This window comes from Gadus macrocephalus, chromosome 16, assembly GCF_031168955.1.
Source record: "Gadus macrocephalus chromosome 16, ASM3116895v1".
NCBI classification, from domain to species: domain Eukaryota; kingdom Metazoa; phylum Chordata; class Actinopteri; order Gadiformes; family Gadidae; genus Gadus; species Gadus macrocephalus.
In genome coordinates, this window is record NC_082397.1 from 16666398 (window position 1) to 16693332 (window position 26935).

The 26935-nt window shown below is 43.1% G+C and overlaps 3 protein-coding genes across 7 annotated transcripts in view; 1 reads left to right on the top strand and 2 right to left on the bottom strand.

Moving 5' to 3' along the window:
- The window catches only part of tubd1 (tubulin, delta 1), a 7264-nt gene extending 2186 nt beyond the window's left edge, over window positions 1-5078 (top strand). For both annotated transcript variants that reach the window (XM_060074907.1, XM_060074908.1), the window contains exons 3-8: window positions 24-240; window positions 621-852; window positions 1138-1302; window positions 2260-2400; window positions 3282-3465; window positions 3645-5078. In XM_060074907.1, coding sequence (XP_059930890.1) covers window positions 24-240; window positions 621-852; window positions 1138-1302; window positions 2260-2400; window positions 3282-3465; window positions 3645-3750 — 1045 coding nt within the window. In that variant the 3' untranslated portion in view covers window positions 3751-5078. The remainder of the gene's footprint in view (window positions 1-23; window positions 241-620; window positions 853-1137; window positions 1303-2259; window positions 2401-3281; window positions 3466-3644) is intronic.
- Window positions 4627-17977, bottom strand: vmp1 (vacuole membrane protein 1). 4 transcript variants are annotated; one of them, XM_060074913.1, is made up of 12 exons: window positions 17781-17977; window positions 17147-17254; window positions 16804-16936; window positions 16409-16499; window positions 15808-15918; window positions 12961-13128; window positions 12058-12189; window positions 10653-10733; window positions 9438-9554; window positions 8143-8204; window positions 6536-6635; window positions 4627-5783 (listed from the first exon to the last, which is right to left on the bottom strand). In XM_060074913.1, the coding sequence occupies exons 2-12, from the start codon at window positions 17223-17225 to the stop codon at window positions 5640-5642; spliced, it is 1218 nt and encodes a 405-aa protein (XP_059930896.1). In that variant the 5' UTR covers window positions 17226-17254; window positions 17781-17977; the 3' UTR covers window positions 4627-5639. The 4 variants fall into 4 exon arrangements, with proteins under 4 accessions (XP_059930896.1, XP_059930898.1, XP_059930897.1 ...); XM_060074915.1 differs by lacking the exon at window positions 17781-17977 and adding an exon at window positions 17742-17765; XM_060074914.1 differs by lacking the exon at window positions 17781-17977 and adding an exon at window positions 17673-17762.
- Window positions 17978-18056: 79 nt separating this feature from the next.
- On the bottom strand, window positions 18057-26893 carry npat (nuclear protein, ataxia-telangiectasia locus). Its single transcript, XM_060074900.1, has 17 exons — window positions 26674-26893; window positions 26367-26485; window positions 26182-26242; window positions 25766-25838; window positions 25637-25677; window positions 25261-25497; window positions 24916-24997; window positions 24658-24784; window positions 24358-24449; window positions 24151-24232; window positions 23927-24023; window positions 23726-23833; window positions 22212-23525; window positions 21610-21710; window positions 20736-20835; window positions 19144-20486; window positions 18057-18970 (listed from the first exon to the last, which is right to left on the bottom strand). Exons 1-17 carry the CDS (start codon window positions 26708-26710, stop codon window positions 18890-18892), a joined length of 4095 nt encoding a protein of 1364 aa, XP_059930883.1. The 5' UTR covers window positions 26711-26893; the 3' UTR covers window positions 18057-18889.
- Window positions 26894-26935: the final 42 nt, after the last annotated feature.

Consider the following 26935-nt stretch of genomic DNA (forward strand, 5'->3'; position numbering starts at 1 on the left):
GATATTTTTGTGTCCTGCTATAGTTACTGTGTCCACGGTCCACGGCACAGAGAGGCTATGGAAGACCTGGTGAGGCGGGAGGTGGAGCGCTGTGATAGGTTGGCCGGAGTTGTGACTATGATGAGCGTGGCGGGAGGCACGGGGTCCGGGGTCGGCACATATGTCACGCAGTGTCTCCGAGAAGTCTACCCCAACTCCTTCATCCTCAACCACCTCACCTGGCCTTATGACAGCGGGGAGGTAGGGCTGTTGTGAGTGTACACTTGTTTTGGCTTTTGTTTATTTATGTGTGGAAGTCAGGACGCAAATATTATGATTGGATGTTATGGTGAAAACAAACAGGCAAATGAATACTCAGTCCCGAGTTTTGTACCATATGTTTTGCAAGCTTTATTTTCAAGTTAAACCGTCAGGCTAAGTTCTTCGTTCATATAAGAGAGCACTGCCTCATATTTCATGCTGAGAAAAATGGGAGTCTGGAATATTATCTATCTAATATTAAGTTTGTGAATCAATGTCATCACTGCATGTATATCCGTCTCTCATTTAGAATTAAGTGTAAAAAAAACATAGTGTGACCTTGTCCTGTCAAGTTAAATTCCTCCTCCTCCTTCCTCCAGGTCATCGTGCAAAACTACAACTCGGTGCTGACGCTGTCTCACCTCTACGGGCTGTCGGACGCCATCCTGGTGCACGAGAACGACACCGTGCACCGCATCTGCGCTCAGCTGCTCAACATCAAGCACATATCCTTCGGGGACGTCAACAGGGTCATCGCCCACCAGCTGGCCAGTGTGCTGCAGCCCGCCCTGACCACTGACTCGTACGGCGACTACAGCAGAAACCCCCTGGGTGAGAGGCGTGCGAGAGGCGTGTTCACTTGCGGCGCGGCCCCTCTCCGTTGTGCGGTACGGCTCGGCACGGCAAAAGAACAAAAGGAACAATGAGACGCTCCCCGGATACATTAGCGCTATAAGTCCTTCATGTGATTGTCGAAGCTATGGACAAAATATCAATGCTAAAGCATATATGCTATGAGACAAATGTGTTTTGTGAGCTGGGCTCTCTTTTGAAACTGTTCTTGATGTTTTATCTGGAAAAATAAAGGTTAAATAAATAAAATAAACTCCTCCCCAGGTGAGCTGGTGAGCAGTCTGGCTTGCCACCCGGAGTACAAGCTCCTGAGTGTGTGCGGCATCCCGCAGGTGGCCAGCTCCTCCATGGCCTACAGTGTGTTCAGCTGGCCAGGCCTCCTCAAGCACCTCCGGCAGATGCTCATCTCTAACACCAAGATGGAGGAAGGCAAGTTGGCTCAAAACAATTAAGAACATAAAATACATTACGCTATGTTATCTATATGATTTAATATATATTATTATGGTATATAATAACACATTTACCATTATGATATCTAGCTCTTTGGATGTTTCACATCACACTGGCACATCTGGTTTCATGTTCTGAAGATGATATACCCTGGGGAATGGGATGTAGGTGGTTGGTAGATGATGTCAGACCATTGCAGCGAACATGAGATGGAGGGCAGGAAGTGTTCACTGGATATGCATACACTGGATATGTTTCTTGGGGGTTGATGTTGTGTTCAAGCGTTATGGTTGAAGGATATGATGCTCTGTCTGTAGTAGCAAGACAAACTAATGAGGCTGTTGATGTTATGTTTTGGTTTACTAGGGGTACAACCAATCGTACGCATAGTGACTTAGAAGCATTTCAACCTGAAAACTAAAAGCATCCACTCAACCAGGTGAACACTAGACTAATCGTTTTTTTTTTGGGGGGAACCCAGCCACACATGAAAACTGTATGCCTCCTCTAGGGCATATAGTTTTCATGTGTGAAAGACGAATCCTCCTTCGAGTCTACTGACTCGACAGCGGATAAATCGTAAATATTGTGTAATAAATCATTCTTGATAAACAATATGGGTTGATTCAATTTATTTTTTGTAGTATCTGGTTCCACAGTTTACGTAAGAGTACTGCTGCTCGATGTTTTCCATTTCACTTCCGGCCCTTCATCTGAAGTTTGCACCACTTGGGTTCATTCAATTCATGGTGAATTCAAAATACCTGTTACCATTATTCAACAAGAATATATATATACTGTATATATATATTGTGAGTACATTTGTATTATTCTTAATATACTTTGCTATTTAGAGCAAAGTTTGATCTTTAAATATGTAAGTATACAAATACATATTTGGCTATAATATTCCTCTTTATATATTTTCTACAGGCATAGACTGGCAGGTGCGGGCCCCTCCGGTCCACTGTGGTGGTGCTGAGTGGGCTCACAGCTTTAGAACGACTGGTTTCAACAGGTCTCTGGCCAATCTGCTCATATTGAGGGGGAAAGATGTCTTCAGTGCAGAAGCTGGTGAGCACTTTATTTTTAATACAACTGCTATACAAGATCGTAATATATCAGCTTTTTTCAACACCTTTTGTAAAAAGAAAATTCATGTTTTTTACTTGTATTTTTTAACCAGAAATTCTAAAATAATTTATGTTCAGAATTTAATTTGAATATTCTGATACCATTATCCTGTAAGGATTTGGTATTTTTAACAAGACTTCATTGAACATGACCATACAGGGTTTATAAAAAAGAAGCACTTAAAATCAGGGGGAAAGCCACTTGCTGCAAAACAAGCATGTTGGAGGTTGTGTGATCGCAGAGACAGAGCACTCGCATATTATATGTAATTGTTAGAAGATAAAGAAAGGTACAATGGAAACACTGTTAACCAGGATGGTTGCAAATTGTTCAAAATGGTTATTATATATGTGCTACTGTATGAGTGTTATGTAATTAACTATCAATATTTTCTGTTTTTATTTGTTTGTCTTTGTATACGATAGCTGCATTGTTTACAATTAACCTGGACACATCCATAGTTAATGCTGATCAACAAAGATTTAAATAATGGAAGCAGTAAATTCCCATTCTCTATACTACAGTATTACTATTGACACTCCCAAAAAGTTTTTTTTCTATTCTGATAGTCTCTCCAGCCTTCAACCTTGGAGGGGCTAAATCTTACTGTGAAATTCAATATAAATGTATAAAGAAAGTGAATACCTTAGTGTAAGATATATACAAATTTGTAATCCCCTGCATATTTTAGAACATGAAATACGTTTTCAGATCATTTCTATGAAGCACACAGTGGCGCTGTAATAAACACGGAATAGGCGTAGATCTTCTCAAGCACGCTCTTTTCTAAAGAAAACCCAACAATGTGTGTATGTTTACAGATGGATTTCAGGATGCAGCGCTCTACACCTCATGGCTTCCACCCAGAGAGGCTTTCAGTATGTGGAAATCCCCCGTTTCCTTCAATCAGTACGAGAAGTCTGCTACGCTAGTCAGCAACAGCCAAACTCTGCTGAAACCTCTTGATAACATGGTGCGAAAGGCCTGGAACATGTTTGCTTCAAGGTGGGTGTTTCTTTATACACCAAATCACAACAAAATGCATTTCATCTGCGGAAGGTGGCTTGGGGAATGACATTTATTTATTTCTCCCTAAATATTTTCTTCAATGTTGAAATTATAGCATATTTTACTAAAAAATTCACATTTGTGTTTACGTTTTTTATTTTTTTTAATTGTTGCAGGGCATACATCCATCAATACACCAAGTTTGGGATTGCAGAGGAAGACTTTCTAGACAGCTTTACATCTCTAGAGCAAGTAATATCTAGTTACACGCAACTGTGCTAGCCTTGGACTCTCAAAGCCAGTTACCGGGCTGTCTCTGGTAATAGTTGTCTCCTTTGACAGTTGCGTGCATCCAAAACTAAGAACTGTGAACTTAGTAACAGATTGTATTTAGGAATGACATTTTTCATGAATTGTTTTTATTTAATTGTGATGGATTGACAAGTAAACATTTAATGTTACTCAAGAGTGCTGTATTTTAACAGCCCTTTCAAAATGCTGGTTGTTATCAACATCCAATAAATCAAACATAACTTTTCTGTACTACTTCAATAAGGTACAATATCAAGCCAACTCCTAAAGTGGACTTGTAAAGGCCCATCCAAAACAAATGGATCAATCTAGAGTCAAATCAACACAGCATCTGTGGACAAAGCCGTTGGCCCAGAACTTCAGCCAGCTTACAGACCGTTGTTGCCGTGACAATAGAGCAGCCAACACCAGTCTGATAAGCTAGCTGACGGGACGGGAGAGAGCAAGGCGCCACTGGGAAAGTGGAGGAGTCATGTCCGTACAGGACAGACATTGGTGATTTAGTCAACAAAGTAAAAGTACAGAAATATAGTTGGGTTGCCTTTTGAAGGCAAAAGGTCAAAGCATATTTACTACTCAACACTAGATGTGGCAGTTAACGCATTATTATTAATGGTAGTTTAACATTGTAAGACTGCTTGCATACTAATCCAAGGTAGTGAATTTGTACCTACCTTTCAGGTGCCTTCATCTGAGGATTTTACACAAGTTAAATGAAATCTTAACCAGCAAGCAGCTTACGAGGGGAAATACGTACCAGTTGACTTACCGTTTATTGACGTCCATCAGGGATTAAAAAATACAATAAAAATCTATTACAAAAAACTCAGACATGGAAACCAGGGCAATGATTAAGACATTTTATATATGCTTTGATCAAGGTTCAATCTAAATGTACAGAACAAATGGAACAAGTAAGCAAAGAGAACAATGTTACTTTACAAATGATATCACCTATTCCTTGTTATGTTTTGAGTTCCGTTATATCCAGAAAGACCATGAGAATAGAAATCCATGTGCACGTACCCCCCAAAAAAGATATTAAGTTATTTACAGGATGTGCAAGCCATCAATACTACATAGTTCTGACTCGATATTGCTTCGTTTTTTTTTACCATTTCTAAATATATACGACAGATCCCATAAACAAAACAAATGCTTTGTCATGTTACAGAGAACATAAGGTTAAAATTAAACCTTGAACAAATGAAAAAAATATAATAAACGCTTAACCTTATTCAAATCATCAGCACATTGTATCCACGGATCAAGCTTCAAAAGACTGTCCATACCTTGCACACGGGCTCAAAAAACAAATTAAATACAAATCAAGTAAGTAAGTATCAATTAAGAACTGTGTTCAATGCATGTGGGACCCTCCCATCTTTGCATAAGGCATAGCAGCGGAGCAGCCCGGTCGGCTGCTCTGTCTGCCGCTTCACATCTGAGGTCTATGAAAGGGTTAGTCTGTTGCTAGAGACGGACATCTTCGTATCAGCAGGAGTGGGACCAATCACACAGAACACAATTTAAGAGGTGAGTGGCTGGCCGAGGGAGAGAGAGTTAGTGTATTTGGAGGTGGAGCGCGGGAACCCTACGAAGGTCGAGGACGGACAAACAAGAACTAACAGCGCACACATACACACACACGCACGCACACACACACACTTCAAAAGAACGCGGACAACAATAGTGCCTGGTGTGGAGCCTCTCTTTGAGCATGGGACTAGGGTGAGGTTTGTTGTTTAGTTGTCGAGAGACCCCCTGGAGGGGCGGCGGGTGGGCAGTGGGACCGGTCGCCGGGGCAACACGTGTCCAATGGGCTTTGTCCTTCCAGTCGTGGGTTCGGACGCCCATCATCACTTGGTCTTCTCCTCCGAGTGTCTCCGCTGCTGCAGCCGCTTGCCGTAGCTCTGCGCCATGGAGTTCACGATGGAGCACACAAAGTACACCACCATCACCAGCACCACCTTCTCAAACACCCACGACAGCCAGTTCTCACCCTGCACAACCAAGAGGAGTGGTGGACAGCAAGGTTAAAACATTACACGTGGACGATGCTCTAATATTGCTTCTGCCTAAAAAATACCCATTACCTCCCAGTGTGTGCGGCAGCAACACAATACCACTCATGTGTGATCGATGTGTGGGTTTTTAGAGACTATGATGACTGTGATACATGGTTGCAGTGTTTCCCTTTCAGGGACCTGACCAACGTTTTAATTTGTCCTACCAGTTTGAAAAGCCAAGCCATAATAGAAACAAGCCATGTTTATACTTGTTTATGAAACATTCAGCAAACAACGACTGGAAATGGGGTTTACCCCCCGCAACCGTTTCGGTCAACACTGGAGCTGTATGATTACATTCACTTATCAAAGGGTCTGCAAGCAGGACAGGCCATTTACATTTTTGTATTTTAAAGTTTTTTATGTTAGCGATTTGGTTACGATGATTAAACAACGTAGTGTTTTGTGATTCTTCATTTATCTAAATTCAAAATTCAAAAATAGCTTTACAAATTGTTAAAGATATTTCTTTACAAAACTACTCACAAATAATACAGCATTAACTTCAGCCTTGTATTGTTTGCGACTCCTGTCCTGTCAGGACGTGCTCTCCTCTTTAGGATGAACATGTGTGGATGTCCCTCAAATGGAGCAGGTGTGTTCCTAATGGCTCAATCATTGACCCACAAGGATCAACGATTGAACTAGGTTGCGTTGGCAAGAGGGGGGTGTATCTTGGTTCTTACCGCGGGCGTGCCTTCCCCTGCGTGGTGCAGCTTGTTCCTCTGGGCATCCAGGTACTGACTGAAGGGCTTCTGGAGAGCTGGTCCCACCCTGGGCACAGACCTAAAGACACACACAGCCAAGAGGGAAAGAGAATAATGCAAAAGTCCAGCCACTCACCCATTGAAGCCCACTTCCTCTAAATGCTCAGCTCCAAACTGGAGGTTCAGGTCCTTATATCCAGCCCGCTGTCCTCTCCCCGAGACACCCAGTTCCAGTATGGGTAGCTTCCCTGATACAGCTGTACCGCTCCTCCCCCCTATGCTACATGGAGGTCCTGGTTCAGAGCCCTCCATCCAACCCCTTGGAGCTTTGCACAGAGGCAGGCAGCAGAATGGAATGAAACAGAAGCTTCTCAGCCCTGCTTTTATACCCCTCAAGTCTCTACAGGAGTGTGTGTGTGTGTGTGTGTGTGTGTGTCAGCCCCATCAACCAGGAAATGAGTCGCCATGATGTCATCGCCATTACCACCATCACTGCCTTCGTAGTGGAATCAGGGCGTGTTTATACCCTTATGGTAGGTTGGATTAGCTAACTAGTGATCCAAATTAATCATTTGTATCAGTTAGTTTATTATTGGGTTCACTATTGGGTTAAAAAAAACTTGGATAGAATTGTATAAATGTGAATTTTCAGGGGGATTAACAGAATTGACTCCACTGTAGTCTTATATTCTTGTATCGTCGTCAAAAACAATGCTTTTAGATTTGAGGCGACAGCTAAATAGTTAGACATTTTATTTACTTTTTCACTCAAAGCTTAATAGGATAATAGCAGATGTCAAACAAAACAAAGCCTGAGTCACTCTCTCAATTTTCTAAACGTCTACACAAGAAGAAAACATTCAATCTACTCCATGCTGAGTCAGAATCCGAGCCCTGTATCACATCATAGCGACTCATCTAGAACAAGGCGGGTTCGCTGTAACAGATAGAACTTATTTCCAATGAAACTTATCACACAGGAAAAAAGCTATGAAAGCTATGAAAAGTTATGAAAAAGCATTATGCAGAACAAAAAATGGAAACAAAGTCATCTCATCACTAACACCAAGCAATGTATTAGTAATACTAATAGGCCCACTGGGTCCCTTGAAATGTATGTTTTTTCACTTGAAAGCTTTTCCATATTTTACTTTTTCATCCAAGCAATGTTTGAGGTTATTTTTTTAAGTCTATTAGCCAGTATGTTCATTGTCAATCAAATCAAACCTGAAATTAACCAAATCTACAATCAAGTGAACCGAGAGAGGTGGGAGTTTATTTGTTCCTCAGGTTCACTTCCTGAGAGAGATTGGCCCCGTCTGAGAGAGGAGCAAACCGAGCTCGAACCATGTTCCTGAATGGACCTCACACACGCCCTTGACCACCAACGCAGAAACTTACAGACGACAAAGAAAATACCTTTGCTTGGAACGGCCAACTCAAACAAGACCCGTCGCCGGTGCGCAGCCATCTGCTAATTGTTTTCGAACATACTTCCATCCACAGAACCAACAAAGAGATGTTGAGTCAGCAGCACACCTCGGCTGATCACTCGCTTTCACACAAAGGGTCGGGGAGCGACTTACCCTATAAGTGACACCATCTGCTCCACTATGTGCCTGCTGAACGTGATGATGACAAACAGTTTCTGCAGGGAGACGGACCAAAACGAGGGGATTAGCTTTGTTACTTCCCAGTCAATAACAAAACCTTGGGGAACAAAAAACAGGTTTTCCGTTTACAGAGATGACATATGATTTGCAACTGGGATTACAAATATCCTCTATTCCAGATAGAGATGGGTAAAAATAGGATTTTATTCTTAGTAATCGTAACTGCTTAACGGTTAGTTCTGCAGCGCTGTGAGGAAGAACGAGGGAAGTTATGACTGAGACACGATGCATGTCAAAGTTGAATTCTATGGTGGAATAACTCTCAGGATAAACCATCATAGTGAACAAGATAAGGCTTGGTGGGAAATGGGTTAAGGAGAGTTGGCTGGGGGGGGGGGGGGGGGGGGGGGGGCTTGTGTGTTTCTTGCGGCCACAAAAGGACCGGTCTTGAAAAAAAAAAAAAAACAGAGCAGACTGTTGGCGATGAAACTGATTAGCTTTGAATAGCATGACGCATGCCCCCCACGACAGCAACCCTAATACAGGATATGACACGTGTTGAAAAGTAGAGGGTTCAAGGTAAAGAAAAACAAAAGAAGCCCCACAGCCTTGTTCTGTTGGTCTGCTCTGCTTCCTGCCCTGATGTCTGCATCCTCCTCAACACGATGCTTGGGGGGGGGGGGCCTTTAGTGTCGGCTCCCTTTGTAAGCTCTGTGTTCCTCAGTGAGATCCCTGGGTGGTACCAAGTTGACGCGGGTAGATAGGAGCTGGGATGGGTTCAGAATCACACGGCGACTCACGCTTAGACACCCCCTCCCCTCGGTCTAGGCTGATGTTAGTCACTGTGGTAGACTCAACACTAGACTTGGTAATTAAAGTGACTCGGAGGGGCTACTTTTCCCTCATGGAGCCCTGGCTCTTGTTAAGGAACCCCCAGGAGCGCCGTCTTTCAACTGTCGGTTCTATATATGGTTCCAAAGGCTGCGCACATCTAGGAATCCCTGACAGAATAGGGTACAACCGAAGGTCGACCCAAAAGCATATGTTTGGAAGTTTTAGTCTCCCACTTATGATCTTAAGTGCTACTCTTGTTGTCAGCCTTCATTTTGAGGTTCTTCTAATGTGACACCAGAATAAACACTCTTTTCCCCTAAAATGTTTGTTTTTAAATGCGTTTTAGTTAGATAGAACTGTGTACAGAGTGGTGGAAGGGAGAAAGACAAAGGGTGGGTCATGTTGCATTTAGTTGATATGGGCACACCGTCTACCTGTATGTGCATCTTGACGATAGCCTTCCCAATCAGCGTAGCGCCAAAGAAGGTCCAGAAGGGGACCAGGAAGTGACCACAGGTGATCCCAGCCAGGTCAAACAGAGGGTTGGGGATCTGCGAAAAAAAACAACATGAGAAATAGTTCAATAGAACAGGTTCAAAGTAATGCTAAAGAGTTCCACAAGCATTTCGTTGTTCTTTTACTATGTTTAAGAACTTGTAGGGCCCTATGAAATCTGTTTTATTTTTTTCCAAATTCTGTTTTATTTTTTCCAAATTCTGTTTTTTCCGTTTTAATTTTCATGAATTCCGTTTTTACACTTTAAGCTATTTAAATCATCAGAACGAGTGTCAAATAAATGCAAACGAATACAATTCCTACAATTTAATCAGATAGAAGACTACATTTATTAAAACATCACAACATTGCACTGTTTTTAGTGCTTCAAATAAAAACATGACATAAATAATAAAGTGCTTATAAACTCTTTTTTATAAACTCAAATTGTGGTTTGAAGGGTCGTGCCCTGGCTACGGCGTTCATTGTTTTTTATATGGATTTTGGACCTCCAGTGGTCATCACACGTATCTTTGCATTTCCAATCGATAGTATGTTGACATACTCTACAAAACAGCTGATCAACTGAGTGATAGAAGTGTTTTGGATATTGTTCGGCTCTGAATTTGGGGGTTAGAACCGAATACTGAAGCTTTTTTGAACATTTGGGCATTTCAGCAGTCAGCCGCGGGCGCTTCAACATCTTCTTCGGCTTCTTGTTAGGAGCGGGAGCGGGACCTATCGTTTGCATTTGGTGGTGGACCGGGGATTTTTTTTTTAACATTGTTGTGGGAGTGACTGCTAAACATTCAGTGACGTTAATGTCACCTGTGTTGTTTCCCTTTTCCCTCAAACTGAATTTCACCAAAATAATGGCGAATTCCGCTGCATTCCGCTGCATATTGTAAATGTGACGTGTGATGTGCCTTGTCCCTGTTACATGTAATATGTGCTGCAGAACAGGGACCTGCTGGAAATCAGTTATTTTACTGAGACAGGCCCGTTTTAAATGGTAATTTTGTTACTTTTAATACTTTCCTGTATAATAATAAAAAAAAAATATATATATATCAGTAGATTCGGTTTTTATTGTCAGATTCTGTCGGCTCATGTTATCGCGGAAATCATAGGGCCCTAAACTTGTAACAACTTACTGAAGCACAGGCCAGGATCCCAAAGAATCCCACTCTCTGCACCATATTCTGGACTCCCATCTTGGCTCTTGTGATGAAGTCCTGCGAAACACAAAGCAACGTCACGATTGCCGTGTGATTACCGCACAGCCTACAATTTCATCTGGCATTTTTTGACTTTCATGGCACTTAGTCTCTAGGTTACATTTCAAACACAATTTCTTGAACGAATTTTAGTTCTGCCTTTCTAAAAGACTTACTGAGAACACAGAACCCACTATATAGACCTTCGAGAAATGACAGATCATTTTTGGTATCATTACAAACAGAAACGGGCCGGCACAGCTGTGCAGGGTTTGGGTCTACACCCCTTGGGGTGGTGAGTTGTCTGTGGTTAGGTGCTAAAGATCAGAGACTTTGCAGGAGTTTAGGCATTCCCAAATACCAGCATCTGACAAGTAAGTCTTTACTCCGTAACCACATAAATAGCCCTTTTTGTCGAGTCACAAGTTTTGGCTCTGTCGAAAATGGGCCATTTGGTACTGTTGGTTACCAATGCAACAGTGAGACATCCCTTACTGCATCATGTACTGCATCCTCTTTTGATATGGTTTTAATGGGACACACATGTCAATGTGACAGAAAAAAAGTTCTTTTTTTAGGCTACCATTTGCAAAGTAATCATTGTGCTCATATTTGAGCTGCTTTTCAAACAAGATTTTAAAAATAAAAGTATTTGGTTGCTGTAAATCAAGATAGATACCCTAATGACCCAAAGACCTGAAAACAAAGAAATCTGATAACAAATGCACGGACTGGATACATCCTCCCCTTTACAGCATAATTTAGGTCCTGTGTGCTTTCCCCTAAAGCTTCCTCGGCAAAGGAGGTCATGCAGACCGTGTCAATTCTGCTGACTCAGAACAGTCATGTGAGCCGTGCTCGGACAAAACTGTCCGTCCTTCAAATTAGAGACTGGTGAAAAGAGAGTGAGGGGAGGGGGGGGATGAGGGATGATTAAAGAGAGCTGGGCTGACTCACCCCTCTCCCCAAGCACATTTACTGGAAGGCACCGGGGGAAGGAGGGCCCTTCACTGAACATGCATGACACTTCATACCCTATCCCCATCTAGATGTAATGAATTCAAGCCCTATGGTCAATGGTGCTTTACAGAGTGGTGATACGATCACATGATGGGAGTAGAACGACCAGTGGACCGCAGTCATTTAGACCAGCATGCAGACATGGCACCGTGTGGATGTGAACAACTAGAAACCACGTTGCTGTTGGGCTGATGAAAAACCTGGACTCTTTGAAGAGTTGTATGCTTAAATTCCAAAAAAACAAAAACATACACCAGAAACTCGGATATTACAAGAATTGTGCGCTGCATTGTTTTCGTGTGTACATGTGTGTGACTCAGACCTGGGCTGTCTGTGCCTGCTCCAACATCTCTTCAAACTCCTCATAGTCCTCGTCGTCTGGGTCGGCTCCTGACTGGCGGGCAGCTCTGGCCATGAAGTACGGAGGAAGCTCACCAATGGCCGTGCCTGCCCCCTTTAACACACCAGGGCACACACACACACAAAACACAAACACACCGACACACCAAAAGTTGTTGGCCCACAAACATATTTGACTGCTTTTTACACATTTCATATTTACATTTAACATTCTTGCAAGTCTTACATTAAGAGCGAGGGAGGGTATTTAATTTATTATAGAAGTATTTCTTATCATATTCTCTTTATATCCTGACAGCAATCAATAAATCAAATGCTTGGGAAAAATAAAACAAATCTGTTATCTGTGGCTGTCACAGGCCTGTAATAAGCCCAAATCATTTATTTTGGCCAAAATGGACTGATTGGATAGCCTACCTGGCTGACTACCAGCCTAGCATGCTTCCTGCTCACACGCTGCCCGTGCGCTCATTAAGCTTGACCGGAGCATTCCACAAGGTTAGGCAGACCTATTGCTTAAGATAGCAGGCTAGTCATGTGATTTAGAGCGAAGCTTCGGAGGGAGGCCTGAAGAAAGGGGGGGCATTTTCTTGGTGTGGTTCTATCAAAGTCTTGCTTAGTTTGCCTTACCCTTGCCATAGTTCCCTAGCTATATGTATCGGCAAATATACCAATTTGACTTATCCATGTTTTAGAAGTACCAGGTCTCCATCTCATTCTTCGCAAAATAACTTTCTGAGGTTGTTCTCCGTACCACATATAGATTCTTTCTCTCATGTTAAATACTATTATTCAGCCTACTAACAGGTTGTACAAGCAACAGCCCAAGGGCTCCAAAACGTTGGACTGATAGACTGGTACTCACCCACATGCAGGCCTCCAGCCGGACCTTGGACATGATAGTCCAAAGGGAGACGCTGCCCTCCAGTCCCCCGTCCGTGGGACAGAGTATCTGGTCTGGGTACGGGGGCTCGGGGAAGTCGGTGGAGCCGCACTCGTACGCTGCCAGGGTCACGGAGGCTATGTGTGGACCCTGCGGTTGGAGGGGTTTCTTTAGTGGTCAGTTCTTTTAAAACTAGTTTAGCTCTTAATATACTTATTTTGGAATTCAATGGTGATGCACAACTTGGTCATTTAGAATGAAACATGATAGAGGTTTGGAATATGGATATGGATATAAACATGCTTATAAGCCAAGTCTCCTTAGAAATACCACAGGGAAGAAAAGTAAGTTATTTATTTATAAAAAAGTGACCCTAACCCTTATTGTGAACATTTGTTGGCACAACTTCTTATCTACATTTACTTGGCTCAGATTACAAAGTGTGGACTGTTGATTTTGATTTCATGCTGATTAATTAGCATTCAATAGATGAAAGACGATAACAGCGAATAAGCAGATGTGTAAGCACATACAAACAAGCCCCATTGTATTCAAGTCGACATGCCCCGGCATGGGAAGAAGCACGAGTGTGTAACCTTAACCACACGCGCACACAAACACACACCTGAATCACCTGACAGGTGAGTATGCCGTATCATTTATCAGTGTTGGGGCACAGACTAACCCACCTGGCAACTCACTAACAGTATTGTACACCTGAGACCACAACAGAGACACCCAGTCATGAATCCTTAAAACGCTTCAGCCAGGATGACAGTAGCAAGACACGGCACGCAATTAGTCAGCGCAATGAATGGTCTCACAGTGATTCTCTGGGTGGAGAGCCCTCTTAAGCCTTTTTGCTTACACAATAAGAGCTTTCTTTCCCAGCCGGCAGACATTCCTAAAGATGTACATGCTTCACTTTGTGAGGTAGTGAGTCAGATCTGACCAGAAGAGTCACAACTTTAAGAAAACATCTTAAAAATCTAATTGAAACGCAGAACCTGCATTTTGTATGATCCGTTATGGCCTGGTATAGACATTCTCAAACTCCATCTACATCTCTCCAACCCCAACGGATGCTAGCATTGTCCAGCAAGAGATGGTTAGGCCTACACCAGAGATCTTCCACACTATGAAAACACATATTGGTCCAACAGATATGGAACGCAACCATCATGATGAATCATAACGTGCTTGTGATTAAATATTCAACCACAAGCAGAAACTGTGACTTCACTGGGTTCACTTATCCTCGCTCTCAATCTATCGCTCTCCATGGGGGTTGAATAGTAATGCCTTAGATCTGACGTACAGCCACAGTACAGTTTTTTCTTCACCACAGCAGACCTACAGTGAGTGGGTTGAGATGAGGGATGCTGTTTTGTGGAACAAAATACCCTAGCCATCTGGAATTCGTATTTTCATTAGAAGGCCTTGGTTAATAAATGAAGTAGTTAGAAAATGTATAGATGCAATTTTCATGAATTTATCGTTCTACATGGATTCAAATTGACCATGAATTTTGTCCAATTCACACAAAAGGGCATAGTGAAAATACACTATTATTAAAGTAGTAACTATTATTACTACTATGTTACACAATGCACCATTACACACCAACAACCTCAAAGTGCTAAATTAAAAGGTCAGTGGGTAAATTATGAAGTGGTTGGCTTCAATCAATTTTTTTAATAACTATATTTGTGCATATCATAGAATCTGATTAAATGAAGAGGAAACAGAGTTTTTAAATAAATAAATAAAAAATGTAGCTGCAAGCAATGCAGCTAAACGATGGCTAGAGGTCAACACATTTCTGAACTGTTCTCACAGGTGATTATGTCTCAGGCTCCGAATACATTTGTCTGGTAAAGAAAAATAAATACTACTATTCAAAGAGTTTTTCCCACGGAGGGTTTGTGGGACACATCAAACCCATATGGGAGGTGAGGCTGCTCAGTGTGTGGGAGGATGATGACATGTGGGTGGGAAAGAAATCCCCTCACTGAGTGGAGAAATGTGGGGAAAGAGAATGAGGTCACACCTACTCAAGGGGCAAGATGACTGGTCATGAGAAACCAACATTAAACGCACACACAGAGCGTATGCATCAGACCAGGTAAACTGAAAGAGGTTGGCTGCATAATGGAAAGAAATAAGAGGCTACAGTGACTGAAAAGGAAGTAAAAGAATAGTTGTAGGTCATCTATTTAGAAGAAAAGATAAGGGAAAAAGACAACGAGACGCCCGACATCTGCACATGTTAACTTTATAAAAAACCACGTTGTGGGCCTAAATGCGTAGTGGTGCAGAATCACTTCTCTTTCTTTCTTTCTTTCTTTCCATTTACAAACTTTTCAATCACCATAACCATGGCAAATGTCATAAAGCCATCGAGTGAGTCATTCTGTGATCCTTTGTCAGGCACAGAAGCCACAGTACCCTTGGTTTGTTGGTAAGAGTGATAAACACATGGGTGACAAAGGAAGGACTGGAACACAGAGAAGTCACACAAGACCGCCATCCACTGGCAGCTGTGGAAATGGATAATATACCAGACAATTTCTAAAGTCACAGGACATTTGACAGTTTGTGCTACCGTGCCCTTTGGTGGACAGTTTAAATACCAGCTGATGTTTGTAAAGGTCGTCCTATTTACATACAATAATGACCTCCCTCATCATCACATCCCAAGATAACCTATTGCTAAGAATCTCCACTCAGCCACACCCTGCTCGTGTTCATTCATTTGTAATTATTGATGCTGAGCTCAATTGCAGACGTGGCAGAAGTGATCCGGGAGAGTTTTAAATGATCCCTTACCAGATACAACAGGAAGGTGTGCAGGCCAGTTCCAAGGCCTACTGATGACAGGATTCCTAGGCCTACCCAGTAGGCACACCATAGAAATTTGCCCTCCAAGTACTTGACATACTGGAAAGGAGAAAGAAAATCTGTCAGTGGATAAAGAACAAGACATAGGTGTTTTAACCGTTTTACTCTGGTTGTCAAGTGTCTGGCAGCTGTCTGGTTGTCAAGTGTCTGGCAGCTTTCCCTAAAATCTTGGTCCAGCCTTAATCCATTTATAAATTTGAAATGTAATGGTTTCATGGGCCTTGCATTTTTTTTATTTATGGAAAAGTCTGCCTTACAATAAATCAGATTCAACATAATGGGATAGGGGGATATAAAGAATCTCTCACTTGACCTTACACTTAAATTTGTTTAATCATGAAAGGAAAACAAGTGGCTGTTATTCAGTACCCAGTAGAAGACAATTCTGTTGCAAGATAAGACTGCCTGCAAAAAAAATTGGACTTAGCTCTAACCTTTAGACACAGCAGTGTCAGCGATGACTGAATATTAACAGTGAAGAAAAACAAATCAGTCCCAAGAGATAGTAAAAAGGCTGCTCAAATCTTACGTTCTGGTGTGTACCCTCAGTGGAGTAAGCAAGGTAGAAGAACAAACAAAGAACCAGGAAGAAGAACACCAGGCCTCGCCGATGCCACAGTCTAAAGCCAGAGGAAAAAATAATGGGTAATAAATATATACATTAGGACTGGAGTGGCAGTGTGTCAAAGTGGCAGTGTGACACCTAACCCGTCCATAAAACGGCACAAAAGCCTACAAAAATATATACTTTTTTTTTTAAACAGAACTAATACGCAAGATAAAAAAAAAAAACCCCAAAAGTGGATACAAGTGCAAATAGAAGGGCATTCACTTTCTAACCATTACTAAAATCCCAACATCAGTGAAAATGTATATTGTCAATCACAAGGATCTCAACCTGAATGGCAATGTGAAATATATTACTTCATTGCCAACTCCTTTAGCTTGATGAGGGTCTCCAGGAGAAAGTACTGTAATGTGGTTATAGGTCTCCTCCATAACACCAGGGATAGGCGCTCTTCTTTATCCTTCTCCCTCCTCTCTCTGACTGATGCATCTGGTGAACAGCATACAAAAAAACATATTATGGCTTAACAAGTTACTGAGTTGACAATGGTATACTGAAAGAATCTAAAAGAAGTGGGTGTCCACAGATTTATTTTAATAACGTTGAAAGTTCACTATGTAGGCAACAGAAAGGGAACTAATATCTTGAGAAAGTACATCCCAATTCTCCATACAACCCAAAGAGAATGCCTGAACAAACCTTGAGAGGTGCCGTTCTGTTTGTCTTTGACTCCAGTGCGTTTCTGAGTTTTTTCTAAGCTTGCTCCATTGGCTGCCATGTCCTTCGCTGTTTATTCGGCCAGGGAGTCTAAGGAAGACAAACAAAAACAAAAACACATATTTGACATACCTCCTCACATTTGAATGTTCCATTATAATTACATGCCTAGGGAAAAACACGAATTCATCCAACACTAAGCAGTCATCTTACAGTAACCGGCTGAGTAAACTGGTCAAATGTCCAGCTGTCAAACAAGTCGCCAACAGTAAGCGACTCCAACTGAGCCTAGCTATATCTTCAGGTATCAAGCTACAACGAGATTACGAGATAGACAACGGCGTAGGCCATCAATAAACTTGAGGATGAAGGTCATCAACCTGTAATTAGAATCAAATACGTGTGTATCCCCTTCCTCACACTAGCCGGCTAGCTTAACATGCTAAAGGCTAAGCTAAAGACTAAGCTAAGCAGGGTGACAGTTGGAACCCATTCCATGTATTCATACTCAAAGGTATAACACAGGATCCCCGTAGCGATCTTAAGGTTGTTCTAATTCTTAGTAAAAGCATTCTACCTTAGAATTACAAGAAACATTTAAATCAGATAGTCATACCTCTCTCATGTCCTCTGACCCGGAAATAGTCTGCACCGGCTCCCTAGAATAAAGTCACGTTGGTTTTATTTTTTAGATTGCATCATGGTTGAGGGACAAATATTTAATGGTATATGGATGTATGTGTTAAGCGGAACCAATAGTAAGAGCAAACGAACTTGCATAAATACATATTGGGGAGCTATGAAGTTTAGTATCTGTCATCTTGATACTTTTATTGTGACATTTGTACGCAAGCCACTGAAACACGGTTTGGTCCAATCAGAGGCTGCCAGATTTGCTAAACCGCCAGTTTTTTATTCAATGCTTTTTGAGTATTATCAACGCAAGATTAAATTGTTCATTTATAAATACATTACAAATCTGTTAAATGTAACATTCTACAAGGAAATGCATTTAAATAATTCTCTAGTTTGTAGTTTATAAAAACAGGTAATTTTGACAGTTTACATTTCTCACGTCAACGTGACTTATGCCCTGACAAAGACAGTTTTAAGGTTTTATTAAAGTAAACTCTAAATAATATTAGAACAAAGCTTGAGGAAGCAGGTATGAACAGGACAATTATTTTGTATCATGATTCAAACCTTAATTTTCCTCCACAATTAGACAAATTGTACAAATATACCCATTTATGTATTTTTAATTTGTCCAAATAACAGTAGTCTTTACTCCTTTCAGAAATTAGAGCATGATGACATGTTAAATTCGATTTTCTTACAATTCAGTTTGCTGTGAAGGAACGAACAAAACACACAAACACACAAATAAGTACTATAAATGAGGTCAAATATTGACCAAAACTATGTGTTCTGAATCAAATAATTCTGAACATTATAAAAAAAAGCCATTGTAAAAGAGGGCCCAAGGCCATGGAAACAAACAATACAAATAAACACACTTGCAGCACAGTTACTGCCTGGTCACACAACCCAAGTCAGCCAGAGGAAAAATCCCGAACTGACAAAATATCCATTAGGCTTACAACGACTCTGGCAAGGCTAAAGAAACTGTAGGCTCTGGTAAAGCAGATGGCTCATCTATTCCTGGCTTGTAATCTTAGTAAGAGTTTATTTCCGGATGTCTGGGCTGGCGACAGGTGAAAGGGCTCACTCGTCGTAGTGAAGTAAAGACAGGAACTTATCCACATCCAAATCATCCGGGAATGTATCCACAGCTTTCTTCTGCTTCTGAAGAATAAGCAACATGAGTCAGAATTAAGATCATTATTTGAACAGGAATTTGATTTCCCACAGTGCTGACAATTTTGGGAAGATTGCTGATCATGGAACACAAAGTATGTTTACATGAAAAGCCAATATTAAAATCTTTCAATAAGTGTGGACATTTACAACCGTGTTACCTTTTCCTTCTTTTTGCTGCTTGATGAACACTTGGGCTCATTTTTTCCTGCCACACTCGATGGCGTGGCTGTCCGCTTGCGTTTCTTGGCTTGCTTGGCCGAAGGGGGAGACATCTCCCCCACCTCATCCTGGCGCAGGCTGTCCTTCAGCGGGCTGCCTGTCCGGGCGATGGCGGTGCGCGACAGGATCATGAGTGTGTGAGCCGCCATGTTGATGCTGCTCTCGCTTCCGGCCTCGCTGGCCGGACTGCAGGTGGGGAGATCTGGCGTGCCGGGCGCGATCAGGCGCCTGGGTGTCCCCTCTCCATCTCTGAGCAGCCTCTGCCTGACTGGGGTCCTGATACCATCGGTCGGTTCTTCCCGCGAGCGACCTGCTCTGGGGCTGAGGGGAGTGTCTGCAGTGCCCGAAGTGGTCCTCTTGGCTGGCGTTGTGGGCGGGTTGAGTCCTTGGATATCCTGCAGCATCTCGGCAGCCTGCTTGCTCAGAGAGCTGGTCTTGCTCGGCTTGGGCGGGAGGGCGGCAGCCGGAAGGATGAGCAGCGCCGCTCTTCGCTCCACTTCCGGGTGGTGCTCGGCGCCGTCTCCCTGTGCCTTCTCATTCTCCTTGTTTGCCCTCACATTTGAAGGCTCTGGAGCGTTCTTCTTCTCAGGCTGCGCCTCACGAGACTTTCCTGGACCCTTATCTGTGGGGTCTTTTCGGGGACCCCCGTTACTATCCTTCCTGCTGCTAGTTTTTGCGGAAGAATTAGAAGCAGATGACGTGGAGCCCTGAACATCATGCGAGTCGTTGGGCAGTGCTGGATTTCCTTTAGTACTGCTGCTCCGTCTCTTCTCTTTGGATTTCAACCGCTCTGATTCCGTCTCGTTCACGGGTCCTGGCTCTGTGACATCAGCCATATTAGTCTGGTCGGCAGCAGTCGTTGTGACTTGGACCTTATGATCTTGCTTGCGAGAGGTCTTTTTTACATTTTCCCGCTGCTGCTGTGGCTGCGAATCCAGCTTATTCTCCGTCTCCTCAGATATGGCAAACTTGGCCTGTGCTTCAGTCGTACACCTGATTGTCGCTATCCTCCTTTTGGCCCTGTCTCCACCAAGGATAGCTGGCTTTAGTCTCTGAACCAGTTTCGGGCTAACCTTACCAGGCTGCTCGGCAGGGCATGAGGGGGAAGTGTTTGAGGTTGGTGGCGGGGATGGCGGGGGTGGGGGTGGTGGAGGTGCCGATGGTACCCGAGCAGAATCAAATCGGAGGATCCTCTTATGACTGGGGCTCGTGCCGTCCGGTGCGTTCGGCGATTCAGCCTTTTCCGTGGGCTGGCCCTTAGACACCTTCTGTTCACCCGTTTCTATGAATAAAAAGGGAGAAAAGAGAATGAGATGCAAGTCATTATCCTCAATTCTCCCCTTCCACTGCTTCAGCGGGTTGGGTGCAGAGGAGCCGTTCCATTGGAGGGAGGAACATTGACTTGTTTTGCATTTCTCCTTGTAGTTGGGTTGTAGATCGAGATGTCACTAGAGCGCAACAGAGTTTCCACAGGTCTACTGCAGTTTATTAGCACAACTTGATTACACTGCAGTGGTAAGATGGAACTTACTAGAGATGGTGGGTGGTTTAAGTGCTGCTTTGTGAGTAGGGGCCTTGGGTTTGGCTGGTTCAGGATGCTGCTTGGCCACTGGACTTGGTATGGCAACAAACTGAAAAGACAATGGCAGTGGGTTGAATAACTGCTAATGGATATCATAATTACTAACTGCTTGCAACAGTTACAATTAGTGCTTTTTTTCTATCCTAAATATCCCTTAATTTCGTGCTGCGAGCCTTTTAGAGAGATCAGAGTGTTGAGAAGGGCAGTATGAAGAGAGACCCGCAGTGGTAGGCCTATAGTAAAACGCCAATAAACCAGGCTTTTATTTGTTTAAATCAATGAACTTTCGAACAAAACGCTCAGCAAAGATGGGAAACAAGCATGAATATTCCTACCGTACGTAGGCCTATACACATTACCAGGCTATCGAATAACACACACACACACACACACACACACACACACACACACACACACACACACACACACACACACACACACACACACACACACACACACACACACACACACACACACACACACACACACGGCGGAGTGGTAATCGAGAGTCGGGAGAATTCCCGGTGGGCTGTTAACGTTTCGGGGCTGTCGGGCTGATTACTGTGGGATAACAATATTGCGTTTATTAAAGCTGTGCCCCCAGGCCCGCAACCTCACACTCACTCAACAGACGCAACGTCGCAACCAAGTCGAATTTGTTTAGAGGGGAGTAACTGAGCGGCCCCTCCCGAAGTTTGGCAAGCCAAAAGAGCGTTAATTGCGTGATAAAAAAATTAACGCCGTTAAAATTGGTTTGCGTTGACGCCGTTAAACTGACAGCACTAGTAGTTACAATAGATGGAATATATTAAAGTAATTTTACCTGATTGGAGACCAACGGTAACTTTCCAACATTAGTTTGCCCTATCATAGATAAGGGAACCATCATGGGCCGACCTGGTGACTGCAAGAAGAATGTAGATCCTGAAAAAGATAAAAGAACACAAGACAATGACTGACCCGTCCACATTGAGGATAATTTACTTTAAACATGAAAATAGAAAGAACCTTAATCAGAGCAAATGTGATTACCTACAGATTACTGTAATTTTCGGACTGTAAACCACGCCTTTTTTTCCCATTTTTCAATTCTGCGGCTTATATAACGGTGAGGCTAATCTATGGACTTTTACAGCTAACGGCCACTAGGGGACCTCCTAAATCTATGGATTTTCAGGTTACAGTCCACCAATTTGGGCTCTATGGGCTCTATGACCGGTCCGCGCCCCCCCACCTTTAAGCGGCGGGCTCCAGTGCGGCTTATATATGTACACATCATTCAATTTAGCTGCTGCGGCTTATACTCCGGTGCGCCTTATAGTGCGGAAAATACGGTATATGCATGATGTATTGTGCCGATATGACGACCACACCAGTTGAAAACACAATGTAGAACCCAGCTTTCTGAAAAACAGTCACTCTCACCACTAGGGTAGCCCTGCGTGCGGGGCGGCGTAGCCACAGCATACTGGTTGGCAGGCAACGGCTGTCCCTGGGAGACTCCGGCGGGGAGCAGCAGTGGTCTGGTCTGGGGATCCTGTGTGGCCCCGGGGTCGGTCACAATGAAGTAGCTGGCCCCTGGCAAGGCCGGGTTTGCAGCGTCCACAGGCAGCTGAATGATGTAGCTGGGCTGACCCTGAGAGGGTGAGGGTGCTAGCTGGGCCAGCCCACTGAGCGGCGGGGGGGCCTCGGCGAGCGCGGGCTGGAAGACCTCGGAGCTCTGGAGGCTGCTGACGGCCTGCATGATCTCCTCCTGGTTGGTCCGCGGTGTGCCTGGTGGGCCGACCGGGAACTTAGAAGGGGAATTAGCCGGGGAGGAGAGGAAAATGGTGGGTATTTTGTCCCCAGAAATACTGGAAATGGCCTGATTTAAGATATTGCTAGTCGGAGGGGGAGTCTCCATCTGGTCATCGCTGATGATTATTTTGAGGGAAACTATGTTATTGGGATCGGCCTCCCGTTTGTGTGGGTCGGTTTGGTTATTGATGTGTGGGCTAGGAAGAGTTGGGACTACAGAGGTGGAAATAGGTGTTGCTGAGGTCAGGGTGGGTGAGACAGAGCCTATGACAGAGGCTATGGGGGCTATGGCAGAGGCTATGGGAGGGGGTAGGGTAATACTTGGCGAAAGATTTTTGTTTGAATGCTGTGCTAATGGTGGCGCCATACTGAGCAGAGGACAAGGAACTGTAGAGGAACTGGAAGGTGCCTGTGCTTTATACACATCCTTGGAATTAGTCTTTTTTGAAGAACTTGGTGCTTTATCCTTCTGGATGAGAGTCACGTTGGAGGAAGACGTGGTTTCCAATGCAACAGATCCAATGCTGCTGCTTGTTGAGTTTGTTACGGTTTGTGCATTAGGCAGGGAGGGGATCAGAGTGCAGCTGACCTTTCTGGCTAACTCTGCCGCAGCCTGAGAAGATGAGAGATCTGAAGGAGGGGCAGGGACCGTAAAAGCTTCATCGATGTCCATTGGTACGGCCACCTCAGAGACAGTGAGCGCAGCTTTCTTTTCTGTCCTCTTTGAGTTTACCGCCACAGTTGAGGAGACTACTGGTTGCAGCAGCCTAGGAGTGTTTTTCACAAGTCGAGAGGTACTGCCTCTGTGGACAAGGACTGTTTTTTTTGTAGAGCAGGGAACAATGGACTTCCTGGTTTTCCTGGTCATTGGTTCCTGTGCCGTCTTGTCTGCCGATATGGCGGTTGCATCGGAAACAATTAAAACTCCTCCTGTTGCATTACCTATGGAATAATGTGGACGTAAAATTCAACGTACATTCATCCATGCATTAAAAAACAGAATTTATATGATGTAAATTCTGATGTTTATTAAGAGTTTTTCACTTATGTTTTTGACATGGCTGAAATGTTACCTTAACTGCATGGTTGCAAGGTTGAACTACTCATACAATACGTATATTATATATCATAACACTTAATACCTGGGTTGACTTCAGTCATCAGAGGCCTGGTATCAGGTGCTGTGCCAGTTGCATTGTTGTCCTCAAGGCTAGTGCTCATGTCTTCAGTATCTGAACCTTTACCTTTATCTGCAAAACAAACAAAAGAATGAAACAAATATAAGTGTCTATACATTTGTATAAGCTTGTAGATTTGAGGCAAAGGCAGGGATAAGTGCTTACTGTAATCAAAGAGATCAAAGAGAGCCTGAAACGCTGGGTCTGACTCAGTCTGCTCCAATATGTCGTGGATGGCATCGTCGCTCATGTGGATTTCTCCCTGTACAGAGGTATACAACATACTTGAGATTCTATTCCCATATCAAGCGGTAACACCACAAGAAGGTTAAATTTAGGATCCACTATATGTCAATTCATAGATTGAGAATAGCGCTGATGATCTTCACCTGTAATCCAAGGATTTCATCTATAGATGGGTCTGGTTCCACTGTGCCACATGATACCTTTGACGTCTGGGGTGTGGGATCACTGTCGGTACAAACATCGTATTTGTGTTGAGTTACGTAGTTTAAAGCCAAAAACAAAAAGGAGAAACCTGTAGGCAAAATGTAGTCCAACCAGAAATGTTTGTACGTGAACATGCGCAAATTTACCTTGCAAGGATTTTGTTTATGTTTTCAGCCAGCTTCTCTTGTAAAAACGTGTCGGATAATATTTTCTCCCGGGCGTTTTGGATCACAAGTTGCTGAAGACCGAGACAGAACAGAAGTATTGCGTCAATAATTGCTAATATATGAACATGCAGCAGTAATATAAGGTTGCTCATTCTGAGTTTTCTCAGAGGACAACATAACACACTATAATAGAAATCCAGAGTTCCGGTGCCCTATCCTAAACTTAATACATTTGGCTCTCCATTCAAACCAAACTTATCATACAGGAGATTCACTCACTGGGAAGTTCTCGTTCACGACCTCGTCCGCCTGCTGTTCGGCCGCCGAGCCACCGACCGATGTGGAGGGTCTCCCAGTGGGCCCCGACCCACCACCTATACCCCCGCCTCTCCTCTTGGGGAAGTCCCTGCGATCAAGTGAACCCGTTTAGGGGTCAGGTGACATGCTCTGGCATACTGCTTGAACATTGTCAATTCCATCAGCAAAATGTAGAATTAGTAGAATACAAATTATTTTAATCATTTTAACTATTCTTACCATTTTCTGCCCCCTCGAGAGACTGTGCTTGGGGCTAGTCTAGGTTCTGGGACTGGGATTGGGATTTGCATCGGTGAATCTCCTGTAATTCAGATAACACCATAAAAATGAATCAATGGAAATATCCCCCCTCCCCACTACTAGAGCAAAATATTTTAAGCAAATCTGACAAACTAAACTAAAGGCTTGGGTGCTGTTCTCAACCATACACATCTCTTAACAGCGGTGTCAAAAAAGGTAGAGAAATACCAAGATAAACTTTTTATTTTCAAAATAAACACACTTTTTGGGCAGACAATTAAAAAGACAAAAGTCGACTAAACAACAGCCAGCTCAAACACTTACTGGACACACTGAGTATTCCACCATCTTGGATCTGTAGGTGGGTGCTGCTCAGGGAGACCACAGAAGTGGAGGGGCTAGGCAGGCTCTGGGTGTTGGTGATACTGTTGATCTGGGTGTTGGTCATGCTAGTGTTGATAGAGCCTCTGAATGGGGCTGTGGAGCAAAGCACGGTGCTGGCCGGGGTCATGGTCACAGACCGCTGTCTCGTCATGTTTGCCAAACCGGCCCGCGAGCGCACTGTGGACAACAGAGGCTAATCAAACGACAGTTTGGAGAAGCATTCACCCTTATCAGTTCAGATTCAGCTTTTCCCAATCTCAACTGAAAACAAAAAAGACACAGAAGGTAGCCGTCGGGGTAAATAAATACAACTTACCTCTTTGAAGTGCTGAAATAGCAGGAGAGTTTTGCAATGACCTGAGTTCAGAAAATACAATTATATAAATATAAAAATCCTACTTGAAGAGGTGATTGATCTTAATTTCAAAATTTTAAATGCACTTACTTGATTTGGTTTAGTGTAAAATCCAACTTTTTCCACAGAGAGGTCATCATGACAGGCACTTCGTGACTGGTCTCTGTGGGAGAATTTGACCAACAAGGATTGATTTTCATGGTGATTAGAGCTTGTTTGGAATCATGGCAAACTAAATATTTCACAAAACACAACATAATTGTGTGTGTCCACTGAATTAATGGCAACCCCATCACACTTACTATGTAAACAAATGGTCACTCACAAGAGGATTCAAGACCCATGTGTAAATTATCACATAATACCATGGACATATATGAAATACACAGACTTAGGCAGATTATGACCAATACCTGGAGACTTGACACTGTTAAAATATATAAAAAGGTGAATTATATTAAATTAGCATAAACAACATAAGCATTATAAAAAGCATACACCTTTACCTTTTGCTTTAGCAGCCGCATACTCATTCAAGATGGTTGTTAAGTTCTTCCCACACAGAGACTGTAATAACAATTATAGATTATGGAGAAAGTCAGCCATCATCAAAACAAGACTTGAATGCATAGCGTTGCAAGACGTAAACAATTTGTTTCATCATTTCAAAATAATTCAACTGCCTACTTACAAATACACAAGCAGGAATAGCTCCATCCTCTGTGCTGTGCTCAGCATACTCCTTCAAATGAGGGCTTTCGTTTATGAATATTTGACTTGTAGATGACAAGCCTTCCCATTGCAGGTAGCCTAGGAGCACAGTCAACAATGAATTAGCACTATTATCACTGAGCTGGCAAGTACATGTCACAAACGGTTGTGGTTAAACCCAAAACATGCATAGAGTCAAAGTAAACTCGGTGAATTGGTCGGCCTGTGTGAGAGAGGTTGAAACAAGGTCTCGACCTAGTCTAGAGCTTTGCTCGGACAGGACCTACCCAAAACAACCCTCGCTACGTCCGATGGAAGCAGCATGGTGCGATCAGAGATGTGGGGAATGCAAATGTTGAAGTTACATGTTCGTTAATAAAGATGAAGGGACTCTCTGATAGCGAAACCGCTGTAAAAAACCGATATTATGTTCTCCGCTACGGCCTATATCCAAAGCAGAGGTATTCAAAAGGCGGGGAATTGAGGACTCACAACCCGGAACATGAAATTACTTGAAGAGGGCATTCTGGGTATCGTAGTTCTGAACGT

Excerpts from the sequence above, each read along its gene's own strand:
- vmp1 (XM_060074913.1), bottom strand. The coding sequence starts at position 17,225 with ATGGCAGCCAATGGAGCAAGCTTAGAAAAAACTCAGAAACGCACTGGA. Across the intron at positions 13,129-15,807 it reads ACACCTTCCTGTTGTATCTG|GGTCCACACATAGCCTCCGT; the intron begins GTAAGGGATCAT and ends CTCCAACCGCAG. Across the intron at positions 8,205-9,437 it reads TCGTCAAGATGCACATACAG|AAACTGTTTGTCATCATCAC; the intron begins GTAGACGGTGTG and ends GTCTCCCTGCAG.
- npat (XM_060074900.1), bottom strand. The coding sequence starts at position 26,710 with ATGCTGCTTCCATCGGACGTAGCGAGGGTTGTTTTGG. Across the intron at positions 26,486-26,673 it reads CGTAGCGAGGGTTGTTTTGG|GCTACCTGCAATGGGAAGGC; the intron begins GTAGGTCCTGTC and ends CTGTGCTCCTAG. Across the intron at positions 24,785-24,915 it reads TCTCGAGGGGGCAGAAAATG|GGACTTCCCCAAGAGGAGAG; the intron begins GTAAGAATAGTT and ends ACTTGATCGCAG.